Source organism: Canis lupus, chromosome 3 (assembly GCF_048164855.1).
Source record: "Canis lupus baileyi chromosome 3, mCanLup2.hap1, whole genome shotgun sequence".
Lineage (NCBI taxonomy): Eukaryota > Metazoa > Chordata > Mammalia > Carnivora > Canidae > Canis > Canis lupus.
This window is the reverse complement of record NC_132840.1, coordinates 47,093,419-47,115,050: the sequence shown is the minus strand read 5'-3', so window position 1 is coordinate 47,115,050 and position 21,632 is coordinate 47,093,419. Positions and strand designations below refer to the sequence as shown.

Here is a 21,632-nt window from a genome sequence, read left to right as displayed (position 1 = left end):
AGACATCTTACGTTACCTTATTCTCTCTTTCTCACTGTTTAGGTTGCAAGATGGGAACAGAAAACTCGCAAGCTGAGCAAGGCCTTCCGATCCCCCTACCTGGCCTGCTACTCCTTGGGCGCTGCCATTTTGCTACTGAACATCTTGCGCTCACACTGGTAAGACTGCCAGGCTGACCGGCCAGAGAAAGTCCATTTTCAGCGTAGGCGGCCACAGCATCGGAAGGGGTAGCCGCTGCTGGCAGTATTAGGGGGTCCATCTAGATGTGAGGAGCACTGTGTCTGAACATGGTGAGTTCTGCTCTCTGAGCAGAAGAGTCCTTGTGGCACCAGGAAGGGGACAGAGCCCCGTGCCTGGACTCCAGGCACGAAGGAGCGGGGTAGACAAGGCCAGGTGGTTCCCGGGCTCTCATCCCCAGTCTCAAGTGTGTAGACAAAACAACAGTCCCCTCCAGGAAGTGCCAGGGCAGAAGGCAGGTGACACTTGGGGACTGGGCCTCACCCAGGCTCGGCCTGGTACCAGTGAGCTGCTCAGCTCATCTCTGGACTTGACATGTTACCCTCCTGCCATCAAAGAAAGAGGACAGAGGAGGGGAACTCGTAGATGATGACGCACCCATCCTTGGGCCTGGTGGTGAGTACTGGTGCTCAGACGGGAGGCACAGCGCCCTGCAACGTTGCAGGCTGGAGGCTGTGGGAGGGCAGTGACATCTTTGTCAGATGCCCCCCAGCCTGACCTGGCTGTCTCCGAGCCTTGGGTCCTACCCCCTCTGTTCTGTGGGCAGCACAATAGCTCGTGGACTGAACATGGCTCATGTGGTGCTTTAGAAAAATGAGAAATGGGGGATCCCTGGGTGGCTCAGCGGTTTGGCACCTGCCTTTGGCCCAGGGCATGATCCTGGAATCCTGGGATCGAGTCCCACATCAGGCTTCCTGCATGGAGCCTGCTTCTCCCTCTGCCTGTGTCTCTGCCTCTCTCTCTCTCTCTCTCTCTCTCTTTGTTTCTCTCTGTGTCTCTCATGAATAAATAAATAAAATCTTTTTTTAAAAAAAATGAGAAATGGGACAGGAGAATCCCAATCTGGATTTGTGACAGATTAGAAGCTCTGGGAGCTCTGCTCCCCCCACTGGGGTGATGACTGGGGAGCCTAGTGGTGGCTGGTCTCCATGTCCCCCATGCCCCGGCCTCCCCCCTGGGCCCTGAGGTGAGAAAGGGAGGTGTGTACCTGATGCTCCATCCCTGGCATGTGGGAAGGGCAGGAGTGTGCATGTTGACTGGGCCCTTCCCACTCCCACCCCGAGAGAGCCAGGGCCCCAGCCTTTCCACTCTGTGCCCAGGACACCTCTGCCATATACCCCTGCTGCCTTCCCTCCATCTGGGGCTCTGCCTTCCCATGAGTGGGGAGAGGGAGTGTGGTTGGGCGGGGGGGCGGGGAGGCAACCTTCCCTGTGGACATTTGAGTCCTGGCTTTTGCTTCTTGGCCTGCCAGGCTGCCTGCTGTCTGTGTATAGTGACAGACCCAGCCATGTTAGCCAGCTCTGGGTCACCTCCTCCCAGGCCCCTGCCTCCCTTCTGGTCAGGTCTGGGCTCTCCTGCCTTCACCTTTGGCATCCCCGGCCCCTCCCAGAATGCCCCCCCTCCTCGGGGGGCCACCTGCTCCAGCCCAGCTCCTGCAGAGCAGCAAGGCCATTTGCTGGTACAGTGTAAGGCCCACACATAGACCCACTGTGAGCCTCCCAAGTGTCACAGAGTGTCGTGGCCTCCCTGCCTTGGGATCCTCAGCTGCCCAGCAGGACAAGCCCCTCCTGGCAGGGCGGCACAGGTGGGCACTGGTGACAGCAAGGCACCAGTCTTGGGTGAGAGGGGACATAGGTTAAGTGGAAGACATGTGTGGCAGGCCAGTGGCCTCCCCTTAGCTGAGTATAGGTCCTGTTTAAATGCAACCTATCTGATAAAAATGGTACTCGGGGGTGCACACGCCCTCCCTCCCTGGGCCTAATCTGCCCCCCACCCTTGGGACCTCGGTTATTGGATGGAGGCTGCTTTAGAGAATGGGTCCATCCCATTCTTGTCACCATGCAGAGATTCACACTCTTTTGTTTCTGGATCCTGCCATGCTTGGCCCTGACAGCATGTCACCAAACAGCTCCTGTGCCACAGGGGGGCTGCCTCGTTCGCTGGCTTGTGCCCCGCTCAGTGATCCTGAGGTGTCCCCGGCCTGGCTGGGCACAGGTTGGGGTGGGGTGGCCTGCGGGGTCAGGCCGCACCTGGGATGTGGTAGGAGAGAAGGAGCCACAAGGGCTTTAGAGCCAGGGCAATGAATTCATGTACCAGGTTGTTTTTTCAATGTGTGGGGGCTACTTCACCTTCCTGAGCTCACCCACCTTGTTATGTGGCTGAGAGAAATCATCACTTGGGGTTCCCACTTGGAGGGGTGCTAAAGCCGAGGGAAGGGACGGGGAGGGACGGGGGTGTGGGGAAAGTGCCCTTCTAGCAGAGAAGCCATGTGGGTGGCGGCCAGGGCCTCTGTGTCTGCTCTGGTTATAAAGCCCAGATTCTGGGGGTGGCTACTGGGCACATTTGGGCCACCGGTGCTACACACTAGCTTTCCACCCCCACCCCTTGGGGTCCCAGCCTCGAGGACTGAAAACTCAGCTGGCAGGGAGACCCCAACAGACTCCTTCCTTCTTCCCCAGCCCCCACCCTGGCCTGCAGTCCAGCCATGTTAGCTACTTTTCCTGCTAGCCACCTGACTTTTTATGTCTCATGAGCTACTCTAGGAAACTCATATAAGTGGAATTATACAGTATTTGTTCTTTTGTGCCTGGCTTATTTCATTTAGCATCATGTTCTCAGGGCTCATCCCTGATGGAATACGTTTCAGAATTTGCTTCCTAATGCTAAGTGAAGTAAGCTAGACACAAGGATGAATGCTGTATGATTCCACTTAGGTGTGGGATCTAAAAAAATCTAACCTATAGAAACAGGGAGCAGGTTTGTGGTTGCAGGGCCCGTGTGTGTGTGTGTGTGTGTGTGTGTGTGTGCTCATGCACGCACAGGAAACAGGGAAATGTTGGCCAGAAGTACAAACTTCTGGGTAGTAGGTGAATAAGTTCTGGGGATCGAATGCATAGCATGAGGTCTGTAGTTAACACTGTCTCAGAAACTTGAAAGTTACTACGAGAGTAGATCTTAGAAATTCTTACCACACACACACACACACACACACACACACGTTGACTATGTGAGGCGATGCACAGTCACCAACCTTACTGTGCTAATCATCTTATATACATACATCAGGGCATCACGTTGTATGCCTTAAACTCACATCAGGTTATATATCAACTTTATCTCAATAAAATGGGTAAAAATTGAATTTTCTTTTTTGAAGAACATCCTTCCTTAAGGCTGAATAATATTCTCTGATAAGCAAATACCATATTTTGTTTATCCATTTATCTGCGGATGGACTCTTGGGCTGCTCCCACCGTTGGGCTCCTGTCATCAAGCCGCTATGAACATGGGCAAGCCCTGCATGTGATTCTTCAGGTATATACCTAGAGGAGGGGTTACTGGATCAGATGGTAGTTCTGTGCTTAATATTTTGGGGTACAGTTTACCTTCCCACCAGCGGGGCACAGGGGCCCTAGTTTCTCCACATCCTTGCTTGCTGTTACTATTTTTTCTTATCTTCTTTTTTTTTTTTTTTTTTGAGGTGGGGAGGGGCCAAGAGAGAGGGAGAGAGAGAATCCCAAGCAGGCTCCTCGCCAGCATGGAGTGCAACACAGGGCTCGATTCCCTGGCCCTAAGATAGTGACCTGAGCCGAGATCCAGAGTCAGACCCTTAACTGACTCAGCTTACCCATGTGTCCTCTGTTACTATTTTTCAATAACGACCATCCTTAAGGGTGTGAACTATTTTGTTTTGCGTTCCCCTGAGCATTTTTTTTTCCACAGGCATATTGGCCATCTGTCTGTCTTCCTTTGAGAAATGTCTATCCCAATTCCTTTGCTCATTTTTTTAATCAGATTTGTTTGTGGCTGTTGAGTTGTACATGTGGTTACATTTTAAATGGCACTCTGAGCCTCCACATGATATCCTAGATTTTTCCTCTCAGCCTACAAAGCTGAGAAATATTTATTCTCTGGCCTTTTGAGAAAAAGCTTGTCCACCCCTGGACTAGTTGGTATCTAAGGTCCCTTCTGGCTCATTCAGATTCATAATTTTATGATTTTCCATATCAGGTGCCAGCACACTTTTTTCTGTAAGGGCCAGATAATAAGTATTTTTGACTCTGAGGGCTCCATAGTCTCTTGTGAGTACTGGAGACAGCATGTCAGCACATACAGAAATGAGTGTGCCTGAGTTCCAATAAAACTTAATTTACAAGAATGGCCTGCAGGGCCAGATTTGGCCACAGGCTCTGGTTTGCCAGCTCCTGTGCTCCAATGAAAGGAAAGTCCCACTGCTGCCTTTGGATGCCCAGCACAGTACTGTGGGTCCTCAGGAGACAAGGTGACAGGCCCACTGGCAGCCCAGCTCCAGACATGGGGACACCAGCAAAGAGCCCCCTGGCTTATTCTTGCATCCGGGGCCTGGGGAGAGCTGGGAAGAAATCCCGCCAAGTCCAGCCTCTTATAGATGATGGCTCCTCAGCTCTCCTTCCTCACTGGCATCTCGGTATTGGCATTGGCTTGGCCTGGTGGCTGCCTTCCGGGCCATGACTTTTCCCCTGGTTGGACTGGCCACTTTGGGAAGTTTCTGGGAGGAGAGAGAATGTTCTCACAGGCAGCACTGTTTTCTCTGCTCACCTTCCCGATCAGCAGAGACTTTCCCTCCTCCCGGGCCTTTTCCCACATGTCCTTCCCTCTGCCAGGTTGGTGACAGCAGGGGGCTGGGGCTTCCAGAAGAGGCTGTGAGAATCCTGGCAAGACCACTCCTGCCTGTAGCCTTCTGCCCACCCTGCTATATTTTACCCATGCACCCTTCCCTTTCACAAACATGCTCTCATTTGGTTCCTAGAGGTGTGTTTTCTTTTTCTTTTGTGGTAAAATACACATAACATGAAACTTATCATTTAGCCATTTTAGAGTGTACGGGTCAGTGGCATTTAGAGCACTCGTAATGTTGTGCAATCCCTTTTGTCTAGTTACAGAACATTTTTACCCAAGATGAAAACCCTGTACCAATGAAGCACATATGTCCCCCCACCCCCCCCACCGCCGAATCTGAATTTACTTCCTGTCCCTATGGATTTGCCTGTTCTGGACGTTTCCAGTGTGCCTGTTCTTCTCTCTCTGTAAGCCACAACTTCCATGGTGGGGGTGAGTAGCACTGGGTGATGGGAAGATCACAGGCCTAGTAAAGCCCAAGGCAGGGGCATCAAGAGGCCACTGGGCAGTGGGTCTGCCAGGTGTACAGAGGGGCAGGGCCAGGCATCCGCATCTGCTGGTCTGCACCACCCAGGCAACCGGAGGTGGTCTGGGGGCCTCCCACAGGATGCAGGCTCCTTATCTGGAGGCCATTAGCACAGACCTGTGTGCTCTGGTCATGGAGCGTGAAGGAGAGGGAGCCCTGATGGGGGGGGCATCTGTTGAAGCCCCCTTCCTACCGGCTGCATCCCCTGCATAGCCAGTCTTGGTGGGAGCCTGGTGGCCTGGAGCGGCGTGGCACAGTGTGGACAGCCAGGCAGGGCCCAGGTCCTACCCCACCATCTTCCAGCAGCATCGCGGCATCAGGGCAGATGCACAGACGTGCACAGGGCATCAGGGAGCCCCTGGCATGTTGGCCAGTCATTGAGTGGAGCTGTGGTCCAGCACACTTCTGAATTGCCCGGGGTCTTGTGGAATGGGGGTGGGGCATGCAAGTGTCGGGGAGGCCCAACAGGAGGAGGTAGCTTCCGCTCACAGGCTGGGTTCCACGTTCAGCAGAACGGGGCCGTGGTGGGGTGAGGAGAGCGAACCTTCACCATCCCCACCCCCCATCCCACCCTGTGTACTAGGTGTCTGGGGGCGGGTGCACCCCCTGCACAGATGGCCCAAATGGGTGGGGTGCTGGCACCTGCGGCTCTCTGTCCCCATGACCATCTGTGTGCCAGCCATCGCTGCATCCAGGTCCCTTCTGGAACTGCTCACAGGATGAGGTCAGGACTGGCCTGCTGGGGCAGCAAATGGGGCACATGGGGTGTACAGCAGAGGAAGGTTGTCAGAAGGTGCAGTGAGAGCAGGGCCGGAAGTGAGGTGGGGTCTTCCCCAGGCTCAAGGAGTTCGGAAGGACTCTGATCCTTGTTCCCATAGGCCCTCAGGTCCCTGTGTCTGCACTGCTCTGGGGCCAGTGGGAGGTTCCTCTGCCTCGTTCCCACCTGGCTGGGTAATCTTCGCAATGAAATGTAATCCCATCTGGAAATGCCCACACCGGGGTTCCCAGGGCCGTCCACACCCACGGGGAGGGATTCGGTGGGGCCTGCTCTCAGGAGCCCCTTGGAGGCTGCCTGCCACGTGGAAGGGAGTTCTAGGCTGAAGGAGCAGGAGGTGCGGCTGGGGTCAGCCTTAACTCTGTGGGCTGCGCGACATTGGGGGGGTTTGCCTTGGGGAAGGACCAGGGTTCGAGGTGGGATTTAGAGTGGAGTCGTCCACCCCAGGAGGACGAGGCTGGGACGGGGGGCAGGTGGAGACCGAGACCAGAGCCAGGAAGCAGCCAGAGGTCCATGCAGACTTAGAACCCTGACATTGGGCAACTGATTGGTGTGGGAATGAGGGGTCTCCCCAGACACCTTTCACCCCCTCCTCTGATGCCTAGAGTTCTGTTGTATTCTGCATGGGCCACTGAGCTGTGGACAGCAGCTGCCTCAGTGCAGGCAGGAGAGGTGAGGGCAGCTAGAGAACTGGCTGCCTGACCGGGAGGGCAGCCAGGGAATCTGCGTTAGGCTACCTGGAGGCAAAAGGGGCCTGGCTGTTGGATTCAAGGAGGTAGGGGGGTAGTCCCTGCATCTCAACAAGATGAGCCCAGAGGTTGGGGTCAGGGGCCAGATAGAGGGGGCTTTCCCCTCAGAGCAGTGGGGAGCCAAGGATTCCAGTTGGAAAGACAAAAATAGGACTCTGCCCACCCCTTCCACCCCTCACCTCTCCCTCACCTCCCCACCATGAGGCCCATGAAGAGGCTGGTTATCAGCCTGGGCTCCTCTCCTGCCTCACCCCTGCCCCATCTGTTTCCTTATTTGTAAGATGAGACAGATCCTCTCTTGGCTGTGATGAGTTTTGGAAACACTTTGCAAAGGTGATGTGTTCATCAAATGTACAGCATCATAGCCCTCAAATCTAGTTGCGTGGCAATTTTTCAGGCTGGTACACAGGTGAACATTCTCACTTTGTTTTAGTACTTATAGTTCTATTTCAATGTGGATTAGGAAAAAATAAGTCAGCCCACCAGAGGCCCACGTTCATGGATAGCTTTGCTTAGTACGGTTGCACCATGCAGCAGGAGCTAACCTAAGCCTGAGTGTGGAATATGGAGTGAATTGCTGTTCAGGTTCACCTGGATGATGCAGTGAGGACGCCCTGGGAGGACCGGCTTTTGTCACTGCTGGCCAGTTGCAGACACACGCGGGGACAGGCCTATCGCAGGGCTGCAGGCCACAAGCATGGCCAAGCTGGGTGTCTGGTGTGTGGCCGGGACACGATGGGCTGTGACACCCTCTCCTCGCCTCCGCTCTGGGTTCCGGGATTTCAGGGGAGCAGAGTGCAGACATCCTCAAGTCACACTGGTGACCGAAAGCTTAATCCAAGTTTTAAAAATAGATCCTGAGACAAATGGATGTGTCTCTCCGCTCCCACCCCCAGTGAGGAATCTTTCCAAAGGAAATTGCCTCCTATTACTTCATTCTATTACAGAGAGCGTGGCTCACAAAGCCACTCATCCCTCCATTAATTTTCTGTGGGGAATGGACTGTGCCTTCCTGGCTTAATGGAGGAGCTAGAACACCACAGATCACTTGATTGGGGCCGGGCCCTGCCATTCCAGGAACCCTGACGCCTGTGGGCCTGGAGCACACGCGGGCAGGCGGCACATGGGGCGTCTGAACGGAGCCCTTGTGAGGGCTTTGCCTGCTTTTTCTGCTGACCCCAGACATGGGGGCCCAGAGAGCCCTGTGGGGAGTGGGTGCAGAGGGAGTTGGCGAAGTGCTTCCCCTTGAGCCCCTCTTCCTCTTTTCCCACTGATAAAGGAATAGAAAAGGAGCTACAGGTGGATGGAGGCCCAGGTCCAGTCTGGGGCGGCCCCCTGGCCACTTCAGGGCCTTCTCCTCCCCATCGCTGGCCCTAGACCTGCCCTTTGTCAGGAACCTCCATTGGTTTCCATACGAAATGGCTTTTCCTGCAAGGCTGTCCCCCTGGGAAGCTGCTTCCGGCCAGCACACCAGAGGTCAGAATGAGAACTTTCCATTTTCATCTGCCGCTGTGCTGTGTGCAGTCAGGGTCAGGCAAATTGCGTGTTTCTTGGATGATGCGAGTGAATTCTGACAGGGGAGCCAGAGCCAGCCCAGCACGGAGCATGAAACCCCGTATCTGGTCCCGGCGGGGTCTCCCTGCTGCAGGAGCTGAGTGAGCGATGACTTCCCATTCTCAGAGCACATGGCCAAACGACCCCAGGACGAGGCCTCTGCCACAGGCTGCTTTCACACCGAGCTCCTGTGCTGGGCTCGGTCCCCAGCCTCTGCCAGGGCTGTTCCTCTTTCTGGAATGCTCTCCCTGCCCATCCCCTTCTCCTGGTGAATTTCTTCATCAGATCCCAGCGTAAGCCTGGCCCTGGCCTTCCGGGCCCCCTGTCCAGTGTGCCCATCCTGCAGCACCTGGTGCTGCATCACACGGTGTCGCCTGCCTTCATACCTCTGTCCTTCCCGCTGTCCGCGAGCCCCACAGGCAGAGCCTGGCATTTTTTGTGCTTTCCAAAGTGTGCACAGCCGTTGGCCGTGGCTCTGAGCAGGGCAGCGAGGAGTCACCATCACTGTCATACAGAGGCCGAAACCCACGTCTGTCTGAAAGTCAATGCTACTCTTCTGCCGGGAGCTCTTTTATTGGGCTGGCCAGAGGGTACCCACCAGGCCTCAGCTCCCTAGGTCTGGGGGCCAGAGGTTAGCCCAGGCAGGGAGGAACAGGTGCCAGAGCTATGTTTAGGGAGGTAGAGCCCAGGGCCTGGGGGAGGGGGTTACCCCCAGTCCACAGGAGTACGGGGGCCTGAGCATCACCCCGCCCCCAGCACATACATACACATTCTCCCTCTGCTGGGTGGTCTCTGGTGCCGTGGTTGCCAAGGAGCCAGGGGCCTGCAGGGGAGCCCTGCTCTGGGTGGGGCAGCGAGTCTTGCCATGGCCTCTACCTTCCTACAGACAGCAGAGGTGGGGAGGGTGCTGAGGCCAAGTGCTGAAGCTGCCTGCTCCAAGGCCTGAGCTGTGGGTCTGCAGGGCTGAAGGGGTGCCCAGAGCATGAGGGCTGTTGGTTTACCAGAAAGTCAGGTGAGGGCATAGACTGGTAGGGCATGGGTGTGGTAAGCAGGAACAACAGTGGGGTGTGCGTGACCCTGAGCCAATCCCAGCAGCTCAGCCTGGATCTGCAGGGTGACCCTGAGCCCGGGCAGCAGGAAGGCTGAAGGAGGGCAGTAGTGGGTGGAGAGCTGGGGGTGTGGGCAGCATGACCGATACCTAGGTGTGCCTTGACATACATGTGCCACCGTTTGACAGGTCACCATGCAGGCCTCTGCCCGCAGGTGGAGGGTAAGGCAGTGGGCAGGGGGGTGCTGCTTTTCCTCCAGCTGATGAGTATGTACTATAACCCATCCTGTCTGATGTGTGCCAGGTGCCGGGGAGATACCTGAGGGAAGGAGAAGCAGCCTCTGTTCTCTCAGAGCTGAAAGTAGTTGGAGAAGAGAGTTCCAGGGAGGTGGTTTTTAGCTCAATATAAGGATAGTTTTACAATTGAATTTGCCAATGGAATGAGTGAGTGAGGTGGTGAATTTGTTCTACTTGAAAGAGTCTTGCAAATAGAGGTACTTTGTAATGGACGCACAAATGAATAAGTGGTTGAACAGATTGATAGGTTGATGAATGGAAAGATGGGTGGAAGGGTGGATAGGTAGAGGATAGACTAATGGATGGGTAAGTGGATGGATGGATGGATGGATGGATGGATGGATAGAAGATAGATGGTGGGTGGATGGATGGTTAAGATAGATTGTTGGATGGGTGGATGGATGGAAGGCAGCATGGATGGATGGAGGGTTGGATGGATGGAAGATAGATTCATGGATGGGTGATGGGTGGATGGATGGAGGATAGACTCATGGATGGGTGGATAGATGGTAAATGATGGAGGGATGGGGATGGCTCAATAGAAGATAGACTCATGGATGGGTAGGTAGATGGAAGGAAGAGTGGATACATAGAGGCTAGACAGGAGGATGGCTTTGCGGATGGGTAGGTAGACAGTGAGCTGCCCTGCTAAGAGGTGCGTGGTACAGAGTGAGTGCAAGCAGTTGCCCTGCGCAAGGCAGGAGAGCTCCATATCTCTTCTGAGTGTTACGGTCATGGGGGAATGGGAAGGGTATGTTAGTGGTACACGCATGCACTCGCTCCCACACACATCCTTTCCTTTGAGTGTGCCGCTTCCACCAGTGCCAGCTCCCTGCTAGGGAGGCAGAGGCTCCACCATGATCCTGTGCATAGCAAGAACCCCTTCACTTTGCTCCACCTGCACCATGCCTTCCAGTCTTCAGCAGCCAGTAGGAGAACCTGAACGCCAGAGCATAGTCACCCCTCTTTTGTCACTTGCTATTTAACCAAGTCTTCAATGGCTTGGCCCCCAAAAACCTTGCTGGGGCCATTGCAGTGGTGGGGGAGGACATATGGGACTTCTGAGGTGCCACCTGGGATGTGGCCAGCCCCACACAGGGGCTGTGGAGGCCGCAGAAGGGACAGTGTGTGCCCCAGGCTTCCAGGCACCGTGTCCTCTAGGGGCCTGGGATGCCACGACCACGGGCAGCATATGCCAAGTGCAGGGACACATGGGCACAGCTGGGGGCAGGCATCTTTTCTTTTTCTTTTTCTTTTTTTTAAATTTTTATTTATTTATGATAGTCACAGAGAGAGAGAGAGAGAGGCAGAGACACAGGCAGAGGGAGAAGCAGGCTCTATGCACCGGGAGCCCAACGTGGGATTCGATCCGGGTCTCCAGGATCGCGCCCTGGGCCAAAGGCAGGCGCCAAACCGCTGCGCCACCCAGGGATCCCTCTTTTTCTTTTTAAAACGATTTTATTTATTTGAGAGAGAGAGAGAGCACGTGTGCACAAGCGAGGGGGGAGAGGCAGAGGGAGAATCAGACTCCCCATTGAGCAGGGACTCTGAAGCAGGGCTCTATGCATCTCAGGACGCCGGGATCATCCCCTGAGCTGCAGACAGACGTCTAACCGACTGAGCCACCAGGTGCCCCCATCTTTTCTTTTTTGAGCCACAGTTTCCTCTGAAGTACCAGTTGCTAGCTGGACAGGAATCAGAGTTTGCAAACTGGTGGCCCTTGGGCTGGATCTGCCACGTGGAGTCCAAAGTGGTTGTCATCCTTGCCTGTTTCTAATAATTAGGGGATTTTTTTTTAAATTTTTTTATTTATTTATGATAGTCACAGAGAGAGAGAGAGAGAGAGAGGCAGAGACACAGGCAGAGGGAGAAGCAGGCTCCATGCACCGGGAACCCGACGTGGGATTCGATCCCGGATCTCCGGGATCGCGCCCTGGGCCAAAGGCAGGCGCCAAACCGCTGCGCCACCCAGGGATCCCTAATTAGGGGATTTTAAATACAAGACATGATTTCTGGCTTCTTGAAAAAACAAAAAATTTGGCAGGGCCCCGGCTCCTCATTGGGGTCACCTCCCTGGTGGCAGCAGAGGGCTGGGGCCACAGGGAGCCCCCCTTGGGCAGGACGATGCTCTCCAGGTCCCCTGCAACCCACCCCCAGCCGACCTCACTTGTTTGCATCACGTTCCCGGTGCCAGCAGATGCCGAGTTTGAGACCCCTGAACTGGCTACTCTGGGGGCCACCAGGGGACAGAGAGTGGGAAGGGTGGGGCACCCTGTCTCCATGGCAGTGATCTCTGGACCTCTCCCCCCAGCTTCACGCAGGCCATGCTGAGCCAGCCCAAGATGGAGAGCCTGGATAACCCTATGGCCTACCGCGTGGGTCTCGCGCTCCTGGGAGTGGGCAGCACGTTTGTGCTCTCCAGCTTCTTTGCCCTCGGCTTCACCGGGACCTTCCTAGGTAAGACCCCGGGGGCTGGGGGCCCAGGGGGCAGCAGGGGCCAGGTGGCTGATTGCCCTGCCATCTGGGACATCTTCGTGGGGAGCCCTGGGGGAGCTGCATTTGGGCCACCAGCCAGGGTTGCTGAGGGCTGGGGGGACACTGCCTCTGCTCCGTGCTCCCCACCACCTACGGCTCAGGTGCTTTTGGGCTGCAGGCCCAATGGTGGCCTGGCTGGAGGTCCTCATGACATCAGCAACTTCTAGCAAACTTGGAAGCCCAAGCAGGGGAGCAGCTGGGGGAGGCTGCAAGAGCAGAGGCGTGGAAGGAGCCCAGTGGGCAGGTGGTACATGGGAGGTGCCCACCCCTCTGATGGGCCAGATCAGGGGGGCTCCTGGGCCCTCTCGGCTCTCAGACCTCAGCCAGCTTCGCAGACCGGGCCTGTTTCCTCCAGTGCCCGGGGCAGTCCCGGGCACCCTCCCCATCTGCCTGGGCATCTGTCCACAGTCGCTTGTGGCCCAGGGTACTGCAGGCTGCAGCAGGGAGCCTGTTTTCACAGGCAGAGGAGACCCCCGGGAGCAGCATGTGCAGGCGGCCTTGGCTGGGCCTGTCACACACCACAGCTGCGACAGGGCTCACAGGCGGGTCACACCTGGTGCTTGGGCCTGAGCTTTAGGGTGCACAGCGCCAGGAGAGGGGCAGCAGGCAGGATGTGGGAAGAGAAGTTGGGAGCTCCTGGGTCTGCGGCAGGGGCAGGGCACTGGGGTAGGTGGGAGGGAGGTCAGCATAACGGCAGGTGGCCCAGTGTGTGGGGGGCCAGTCAGGCTGGGGCTGGAGGTCAGGTGGGGGCCACATCACTTGTGTCCCAGAAGGCCATGCCCAGGGCCTGAGGCTTCACTCCTGGGGACATAGGGGCCATAGGAGGGCTTGGAAAGTTCTCCCAGCAATGAGGAGGTTGGGCTGGTGGTGAGGAGGGGGTATTGTGGAGCAGACTGTGCAGAGCCAGGGCCAGGGGCATGGGGGGAGGAAGGGCCCTGTCCTGTCCCGCTCAGGTCCCCTGAAGGCCAGGGGCGCACAGCCCAGCAGCATGCAGGTGGGGAGGGGGCTGGCGGAGCCGAGGCTGGTGCAGGAGGCAGGGCTGGGGCAGGGTAGCCTGGAGGAGCCAGTCAGGGCAGGCGGCTGGTGGGAAGGAGCAGGAGGAAGGAGCACTCCGGAGGAGGAATGGCCGAGGAAGGCCGCTGGGCTCAGCGTGGAGGGCACCGCGGCCACGTCCCTCCTGTGAGTCAGCGCCAAAGACGGTTTATGTGCCATCCGGCTCCAGGCCCGCAGCCCCACTTCCTGCCTCCTGGGAAGAAAGCTTCGCGCCACCCCTGTGCCCCCTGCACCCTTTGTCCCCAGACAACGGACTCCTGCTGCCTGTGGCTGCCCTACTTCTGGCTCTGATGAAGCTCTGAGGGATTTCTGGGGCGAGGCAGCTGGAGGACACGCTGGTGCCCTGTACTGAGCAGCGCGGCGCCCGTGGCGGTGCGGGCTCCATGTGGGCCTGTGCCAGAGACTCTGTGGGGCAGCCTCGTGGGCACATTTCGGAGGGGTGGATGACAGGCCTGTCTGGGGTCGGCCGACTGATGGTCCCTCTGGGCTGCTTGCAGGCCGTAATACCAGGGCTGACCTCCTGCGTTGTGGGCACCCTGGGCGGAGGAGCAGAACAGGTCCCCTGGGGTCCCCGGGGTGGGAGGAGCTCCCCGGCCACATCTTGGGTGAGAAGGGAGGATCTGGGGGCAGAAGTGGGGAGCAGGCAGGCCTGCTTTCCATAGTGGAGGGGTCTCTTTCAGGAGGTGGCATGAGCTGAGGGAGAAATGCCAAGGAGGAGAGCTGCGGGCAGGACAGAGAGCAGGGAAAGGTGTCCCGAGCAGAGGGAACAGCAGGTGCTAAGGCAGAGAGGAGCAGATGGTGGGCAGGAAGCCTCAGTGCCTCAGCCCGCTAGGACCTGTGCCCTAAGGGGGCCCACCCACTGCGGGGATGGGATGCCCCTTGACTTGGTTCAGCCCGCTCCCTGGCTGGCCCCGAGGGCGGATCTCAGGGTGCCCATGCTGGGGGCCTCCGTCAGTAATGGTGCGGCCTATCCTGCCCCGCCTTGTCCTCAGGCGATTACTTCGGCATCCTCAAGGAGGCCAGAGTGACCACGTTCCCGTTCAACATCCTGGACAACCCCATGTACTGGGGCAGCACGGCCAATTACCTGGGCTGGGCTGTCATGTGAGTACCAGCCTCCCCGCCAGCCGCCGCCTGGGGAAGAGGGGCAGCCTTCTCTCATCTGTGGGGCCGAGGCCTTCCTGGTGATTTCCTGTTCCATGGAAATGAACGACATCCTAGAATGGGGGTTAGCGAACTTTCTCTTGGAGGGCGGGAGAGGCGTGACCCCCCAGGCCACAGGCAGAGCTCTGCAGCTCTGAAACAGCTGTGATACGGCAGGTAAGTGAATGACTGGGGCCGAGTTCCAGCCCCACTCCAGTTTTGGACACTGAAATTTGAATTTCATGTAATTTTCATGTGTCATGTAATATTCTATTTTTTTTGACCACTTAAGAATGCAAAAACCATCCCTGACATCCCTGACCATAAGTGGCCAACCATGGACTAGAACATTAGGGCTCGTAGCCCCAGGGGCCCCTGGGCTCTTGCTGTCCAGAGACTTCAGGCCGGGAGCCAGCACAGGGAGCGCAGTGGGCTCTGGGCCTCAAACCATGCACCCCTCCAGAGCACTTCCGTTTGTCTACCTCCTGTCTTCGGGCTCCTTCTATCGGAAATTTTTTTTGTAGAAAGTGTCCTTCTTATAATGAACACCTGAAACCATGTGCCTAGAATGTCACAGATGCTCCCAGACACCAGGAAGGTTAGAAGACATAAAGTAATGAATCTCTAATGGTGGAAGGTCAGGAGCGAGATGTTTCCTCGAAACCCCCATCTTTCTGGGTAGCTCAGATGGGAGCACTAGGCTGAGTGCAGGGAGTTAGATGGGGATCTGTGGGTCTGGCCGGGACCTCTCTCCCTGCCCCAGTCCCACTTCCAGGCCAGACAGTGCTCCCCGCCACCAACTGTGCCAACCTGTCTTCCTTACCAGCCCCAGACCTGGACTTGGGCAGTGGGATCCCAGGGGGGCGGTTCCACAGCCCTAGATTCACCCGCTCCACAGAGCATCTCCCCAGGTCCCACCCAGAAGCTTCCTGATTCTGCCCACAGAGCTCCTTCCCTACCCCCTGCCTGCACACCCACTGTTCTCTCCCATCTCCACCCTCAAACCTGACCTGAGTTGGGAAGTGAGGAAGCCCGCCCTAACCCTAACCCCCCTCCCCACAGGTGCCTCCTCTGTGCTCAGATGGGCCCTCCAAAGGCCAACCTCACATGTGGGTCCCCTCTATGCCCTGGTGGGGTGCCCGGTGCCCCGCAGTGAGATGTGGCTACAGAGCCTTGGCCCCTGCCCATCCTCCTGAGCTGGCTGCTGGCAGGTCTCCCCAGGTGGGAGTCCAGCCTGCTGCCTGCCTCCCCCCCAGCTCCTGCAGTGCCTGATTCATGAGTGAGGAGGCTCTGCTCACTCTAGAAAACCAAATGAGGGCTAGTGAGTAAAGCTCCAGGAGGGCAGATTTCATTTCAGCCCAGAAGGGTCTCTGGGGTTGGGGTCTCCACCTGGGAGCCCACTCTGCCCTGGGGAATGATGCAAACAGAGTCCACAGGATGGAGGGTGAGGCTTTTGCCGTCCCTGCTGGGGTGCCCAGACAGGCACACAGACAGACAAAGAGACAGTGTGAGGTCCTGGGCAGAGAGGAGTGGGCAGGGCCCCAGCCGGAGGCTCCTGTGAAGGAGGTAGAGCGGGGGACACAGAGTGCACCTGGGGCCCATGGTCCCTGCTAAGCTCCTGGACCCTGTGTGGCCCCACAGACCAGTTTCCGTCTCTCCTCCCGGCCACCCAGATGCTGCAGGCCAGCTCTTGTGGAGCCTCTGGGATCAGAGGGTACTAGAAAAGGTGGGACCAGCTGGACACCAGGTGCACCCAGGCTCTTGGGCAGCAGTCACCAGCAGGGAGCCCACAGAGGGCCCACTGGACACTTCATGTGCCTTTGGGGGCACTGGCCCCATTTCTAGAAATCAGCCTGTGAACACTGTCACTGGAGGGCGGGTGTAGCAGTTTCTGTGCCCTGGAGCATCCTTGTATGTGGAAAAGAACCCACCTGGCCACTCGGGCCAGACCTTTCCTTCCCCGATTCATCCCTGCTGTGTCCTGAGCCGGGGGCTGGGGACGTGAGAGAGGGAGCGTGGGCCCCCCCCTTTGAGGACCGAGCCAGCCTGGACGGGCGGTCAGCGAGTGGTCACCGGGTCAGGCCCCTGCAAGGCCTTGGTCCGAGAGAGGAGGCCAGGCTCCAGACCTGACGGCGTCTTCTCCCTCCGCAGGCACGCCAGCCCCACCGGCCTGCTGCTGACCGTGGTTGTGGCCCTCATCTACAGGGTTGCCATCCTGTACGAGGAGTGAGTAGACACTTGTCACACATGGGGAGTGTGACCGCTGAGCCAGGCTGGGCTGCCCGTCACCCCCCGAGCAGCCCCAGGAAGCTTCGAGCCGGCCCAGTGGGGCCTGGGGGTGGCCAGGCAGGTGGTGTCGAGGCAGCCAGGGCCTCCTGTCCCACGCAGATCCCCCCTCTGTGTCTGCGCCATGGGGGGCACGCCTGGGGTGGTGACCTCATCCCAAGACCTGCTGACCAGAGCCCTCCCCTGCCTCGCAGGCCCTTCACCGCGCAGATCTACCAGCAGAAAGCCTCTTCTTCCCACAAGAGGAGCTGACCGCCTGGGGCCACCCCTCTCAGAGTGGGCCTCCACCAGCCCCGAGGTCCAGGCCCTGCAGCGCAGAGAAGGGTGCCCGGCCACCGCTCAGGGTTCGTGCCCAGCGAGGGCCACTCCAGTGCCTTGGAAACCTCTGCCTTGGGGGCCCTGGACATGCTGTCGTCTGGCCACTGAGCCCCCCTGTCTGCTGCCCCCAGCACGTCCCAACTCACCAATAAAGGCACCTCGATGCCAGCATCCCCTCCGGCTCTGTGTCTGGCCAGGTGGGGAAGGGGAGGGAGTTTGGGGCTGCAGGGAATGGGGCATTTCCCTGAGGGCTCCAGGCAGGCTGGTACAGCCCTCCTTCTCACCTCCATCCACACCTGGCAGGGAGAGGACTTGCAGGTGTTTGGGTTTCCTGTGCTGCCTGCCTCTCCCCCTGCCAGTACCACACCCCTTCTGTTCCCTTCCTTGGGGGAGCCAGCATAGCCTCAGGGTGGGGGGTATCGTCATACCACGCAGCAGCCCAATACCCACATGGCGACGAGCTCCCAGCCTCTGTGAGGTGCTCTCCAGGGAACACGATCAGGGAGTGAAAAATATGCCAAAAATATAAAAAGTGACATGAAACTGTCTGGTGGGAGTGAGAGCCCCTATTAACCATGGTGGTCGGGCTCCCTCTGAGGAAGTGACATTTGGGCTAAGTCCCAAATGAACAGAGAAAGCAAACCGGAAGATTCCAGGCAGTTGGAATAGCCAATGCAAAGGCCCTGTGGTCAGAATAAGCACGGGTGCTCAAAGCAGCAGGCCCTAAAGGACCCAGCGAGTGAGGAGCAATCAGCCATGGGGTGCCTGGCTCCCAGGAGTCAAATCAATGGGTCGGGGCCATCTGGAGCCTCCCAGTGCACTACCGCATCCATAGAAAGCCAGGCCGTGACATCCATGCTCTCAACCGCAGGCCACCAGGTCCAGCCTAGATGAGCTGCTTGGACACAGATGTCGCTGGGGCTGAGGAAAGTGAGGGCTAACGTGCCGCCCCAGATGTGCTAGCAATGCTTGAGCCCGCGGACAGAGGGGACAGAGAGGAAGGGCCCGGCCGTGCTACTGCGGACATTTGGTGTGCACCTGCTCTGGGGCCCTGCCCGCACTGGTGTCTTGACGCTACCACACGGGCTGGGGTCACCTCCAACTGGCAGCGGAGGCTGGGTGACTTGTGCTGGGGGCACAGGGCTGTGCCAGCCCCAGCTCACTCCCTATCTTCCGCTGAGGTGGGAGGAGGGGAGACAGCTGGCGGCTCCCGGGGCCTGGGGTAGGGCTTGCTGGCTGGGCCCCCAGGACGTGGGGCCAGCACCCAGGCCTCCCCCCCGCTCTGATCAGGGCTCGATGAAGGGAGCCTGCCAGCCTGTCGCACCTGCTCCCTACAGCCACGTTCCGCTCAGGCAGCGGCTGTGGAGCCCCACGGAGCTGCGAGGGGCGGGCTCGGCCCGGGCCACAGCACCCGGACACGTGCATTGTTTCAGAAAGTGTCCACTCCCTTCCACCCCTGAGGGGGCCCACCCGGCACTCTCCAACAGCTTTCCAGAACCATCTAAACGGCTTTTTGCCACCAGACCGGGCCGTGGCAGACCGTTCCTGCCCTCCAATCTGCCCTCAACACTTGGGTCAAATATTTTCAAGTTCCCTTTCCTCCGTGAGCAGGAAAATCGCTGCCCTGCAAGGAAACAGCATTTAGGAAGCAGGCTCGGCCCGGCAGGTGCTGGTTGCTGCCTTATGCCCAAACGCACAGAAAAATGAAATCATCTGTAACTATTGTTAACCTGGACAACAGAAAACAATGCTCCAGCTGGAGGGATGTGGGTAGTGGGCATGCTGGGAAGGGGGGCTGCACCTGTCCCCCTACCCCCAGCACGGGGCCCAGAGTGTCCGGGGCAGGGGACCACTAAGCCTGGCAGTTACGTGGGGCTGCAAGTTGTCCCCACTGTCCTGTTGAAAATACGTCCCCCAATGCGGGCCACTTGGATTGGGTCAGCCTGGGGCAGGCCTGGTGTAAAGTCATGAGGCCCCTCCCCAAAAAAAGATCCAGAAAAGGGTAATTCCGGTAGCAAAGAGCTTGGTAGTGGGCGGCCACACAGGTGTCCCCCTGTGTGTGTGTGGGGTGCCACCCCCAGAGCTGGCCTCAGTCTGATGGGGTGTGGGCAGGAAGGGGATTCCTGCCCCAAGATTTCCCAAGGGAGAGCTGGGTTCAAATCCTTGACCCTGCCACCCTTGAGCCTCTGCTCATTACGGTGACCCCCTGGCAGGGGCCATCAGGAAGGAGCCAGAAGCCATCCTGTGTCAGCCCAGCTGCCCGTACCCATCTAGGGATGATGGGGTCCACGCCGCGGCCAGCCCCTGCTTGCATCCGTGTCTGGTCCCTTTTTGCAGTGAACGCCCTGCACCACCATCCACGGCAGCCCTGTGCACGGGCCACAGGCTCACTTCTTTCTCATCTCAGACGGGGAGGGCAGGGTCAGAGCAGCCTCAGGAGAGTCAAGAGGGGTGGGGGGCCCAGCCCAGCTGACCTGTCACACAAGTCTGTATAAATGACACCAAGAATCAGAGCCGAGCGGTGAGCCCTTGGGCACTCCTCATATGATGCGTGCCTTTGAAACACCCCATCAGCAGCAGACACAAAGTCTGGGGACAGGTGTGGAGGGGAGATCTGAGGGGTGTACTCTGAGAAATGGGGCCCGGATGTCCCACAGTGGCGGGACAGAGCCACAGGAGGGGCACATTGGTGGTTAAGAGCAAGGACTGCCAGCCCCCTGGGTTCAAGCCTCAGCCCTGCAGGTACTACCTGTAGACCCTGGGCAAGGCCTGCCTTAGTTTCTCCATCTGTAAAATACAGAGTAACAGTCCCTCCTCCTCAAGGTTGCCTAAAGGATGGACTTAGGATAGTGCACTGGGCAGATAACCACCCCCACCCCCCCAACCCCCCCAACCCCGCAGGGGACGTGAGATTCTGCTGGAATCCCTGTGGTGGAGGGGTGGAGAGGATGGCCCCTGAGAGCCCATGGGCCCTGTGCAAACAGTTGAGGGCTGCAGGCTGGTGCCCTGACACTGCCCGGAGCACCCAGGCCTGTGCAGATGGGGGGTGGCACCAGCTAAGGGCTCCCCGCTCTCTTCCAAATCCTACACAGCCTGGCCTGCTGCAGTGAGGAGCCGAGGCCTGTCCTGGTGCCAGACCCTCCAGCCCATCAGCCCCCTCCTGGTTACAGATCCACCCGTGGCACCTTTGCTGACGGCCCCCCCCCCCCCCCCCGCCCCGTGCTGCGCTCCCGGGTCATTTACTCTTGCAAATGTTACCAAGTGCTGGCCCCAAACTGCTGGTACTTCCTCATCCCCCACAGAACCAGAATGCCAACTTCCAGAAGCGGAGCCGAGACCCAGGGAGGGCAAGAGACCGCCGTGGCCGGGGCTGCCTCGCTGCCTCACACTGGGGTTTCGAGGCCCAGCCCCCCAGCTCCAGAATGGGAATGTTGGCGCCAGAGACTCTCCAGACACAAATGCTACGGGCGCGGCAGGAGGGCCCGTTGGCCCAGTCCTGAGCAAGGATGGGCAAGTGTCTGGTCCTCCAGGTCCCGCGGGAAGCGGATGGGGCCAGCCCCCGCCTGAAAAGCCCTGCAGGCTTCAGAGCATCCCCGGCTGGGCGCAGGGACACGCGGAGGCCCGCGCGCCGCCCCTGCCCAGACCCGCCTGGCGGCTCGCCCTCGCCCCCGCCCCCCATCCCGCCGCGCGGAGAGGCCAGTCGGCGCCCCCCACCCCGGCCGCGCCGCCGGGGCCTCTGCTGCCCTCTGGCGGCCGGAGCGCGCGGCGCCCACCCGGCGCTAACCGCGGCCCGGAGGCAGCGCGCGCCCGCCGACGGGAAGGGGCGGCCGCGGGACCTCGCTCCGGGGACCGAAGACAGAAGGGAGGTACGCGAGGCCCCGTGCACGGTGCCAGCACTGGGGAGCACCTGCGATTAGCTGCTGCTGCGGGGTGCCTCTTGTTACTCTCTGGGGAAACTGAGGCCCAAAGACAGTGGGTGTGAGCAGGGGCGTGCGTGTGGGTGTGTGAGCGCCACGGGTGGGGTCCTCGCCCCAAGGCACACGGGGTCAGAGGCACAGCCGGGACTGCAGCCCCGACTCCTTCGCGGCCGCTGAGCCCCGTGCAGTGGGAAAAACGGTGTCCCCGCGCCCCCGGCCGCAGTGCGACCCGGGACTCGGTTGCTCCCCGCGTGCGGCGGGCCGGGCAGTAGGGGCAGCGGCCAGCGGAGGTCGCGGGAGGGGGCGGCGGGGCCCGCGGGGCGTGACGCACGGAGGCGGGGAGGGCGCGGGGCGGGGCGGCCAGGCAGGCTGCATATAAGCGCGGCCTCCGGGCGCGCAGCACCGGAGCGAGCGACTCCGTCCCAGAGCCGCAGCCCAGCGGCAGCCGCAGCCGCAGCCGCAGCCGCAGCCGCAGCCGCAGCCGCAGCCGCGCTCCAGCCGAGCCCGAGCGCACACAGCCCCGCGCCAGCCCCGC

At 58.9% G+C, this 21,632-nt stretch overlaps 1 protein-coding gene across 5 annotated transcripts in view; it reads left to right on the top strand.

Moving 5' to 3' along the window:
- Nucleotides 1–17,351, top strand: part of PEMT (phosphatidylethanolamine N-methyltransferase) — an 89,314-nt gene extending 71,963 nt beyond the window's left edge. For all 5 annotated transcript variants that reach the window (XM_072820849.1, XM_072820846.1, XM_072820847.1 and 2 more), the window contains 5 exons: nucleotides 43–158; nucleotides 12,157–12,302; nucleotides 14,426–14,537; nucleotides 16,728–16,802; nucleotides 17,057–17,351. In XM_072820849.1, coding sequence (XP_072676950.1) covers nucleotides 43–158; nucleotides 12,157–12,302; nucleotides 14,426–14,537; nucleotides 16,728–16,802; nucleotides 17,057–17,114 — 507 coding nt within the window. In that variant the 3' untranslated portion in view covers nucleotides 17,115–17,351. The remainder of the gene's footprint in view (nucleotides 1–42; nucleotides 159–12,156; nucleotides 12,303–14,425; nucleotides 14,538–16,727; nucleotides 16,803–17,056) is intronic.
- The last annotated feature ends 4,281 nt before the right edge of the window (nucleotides 17,352–21,632 follow it).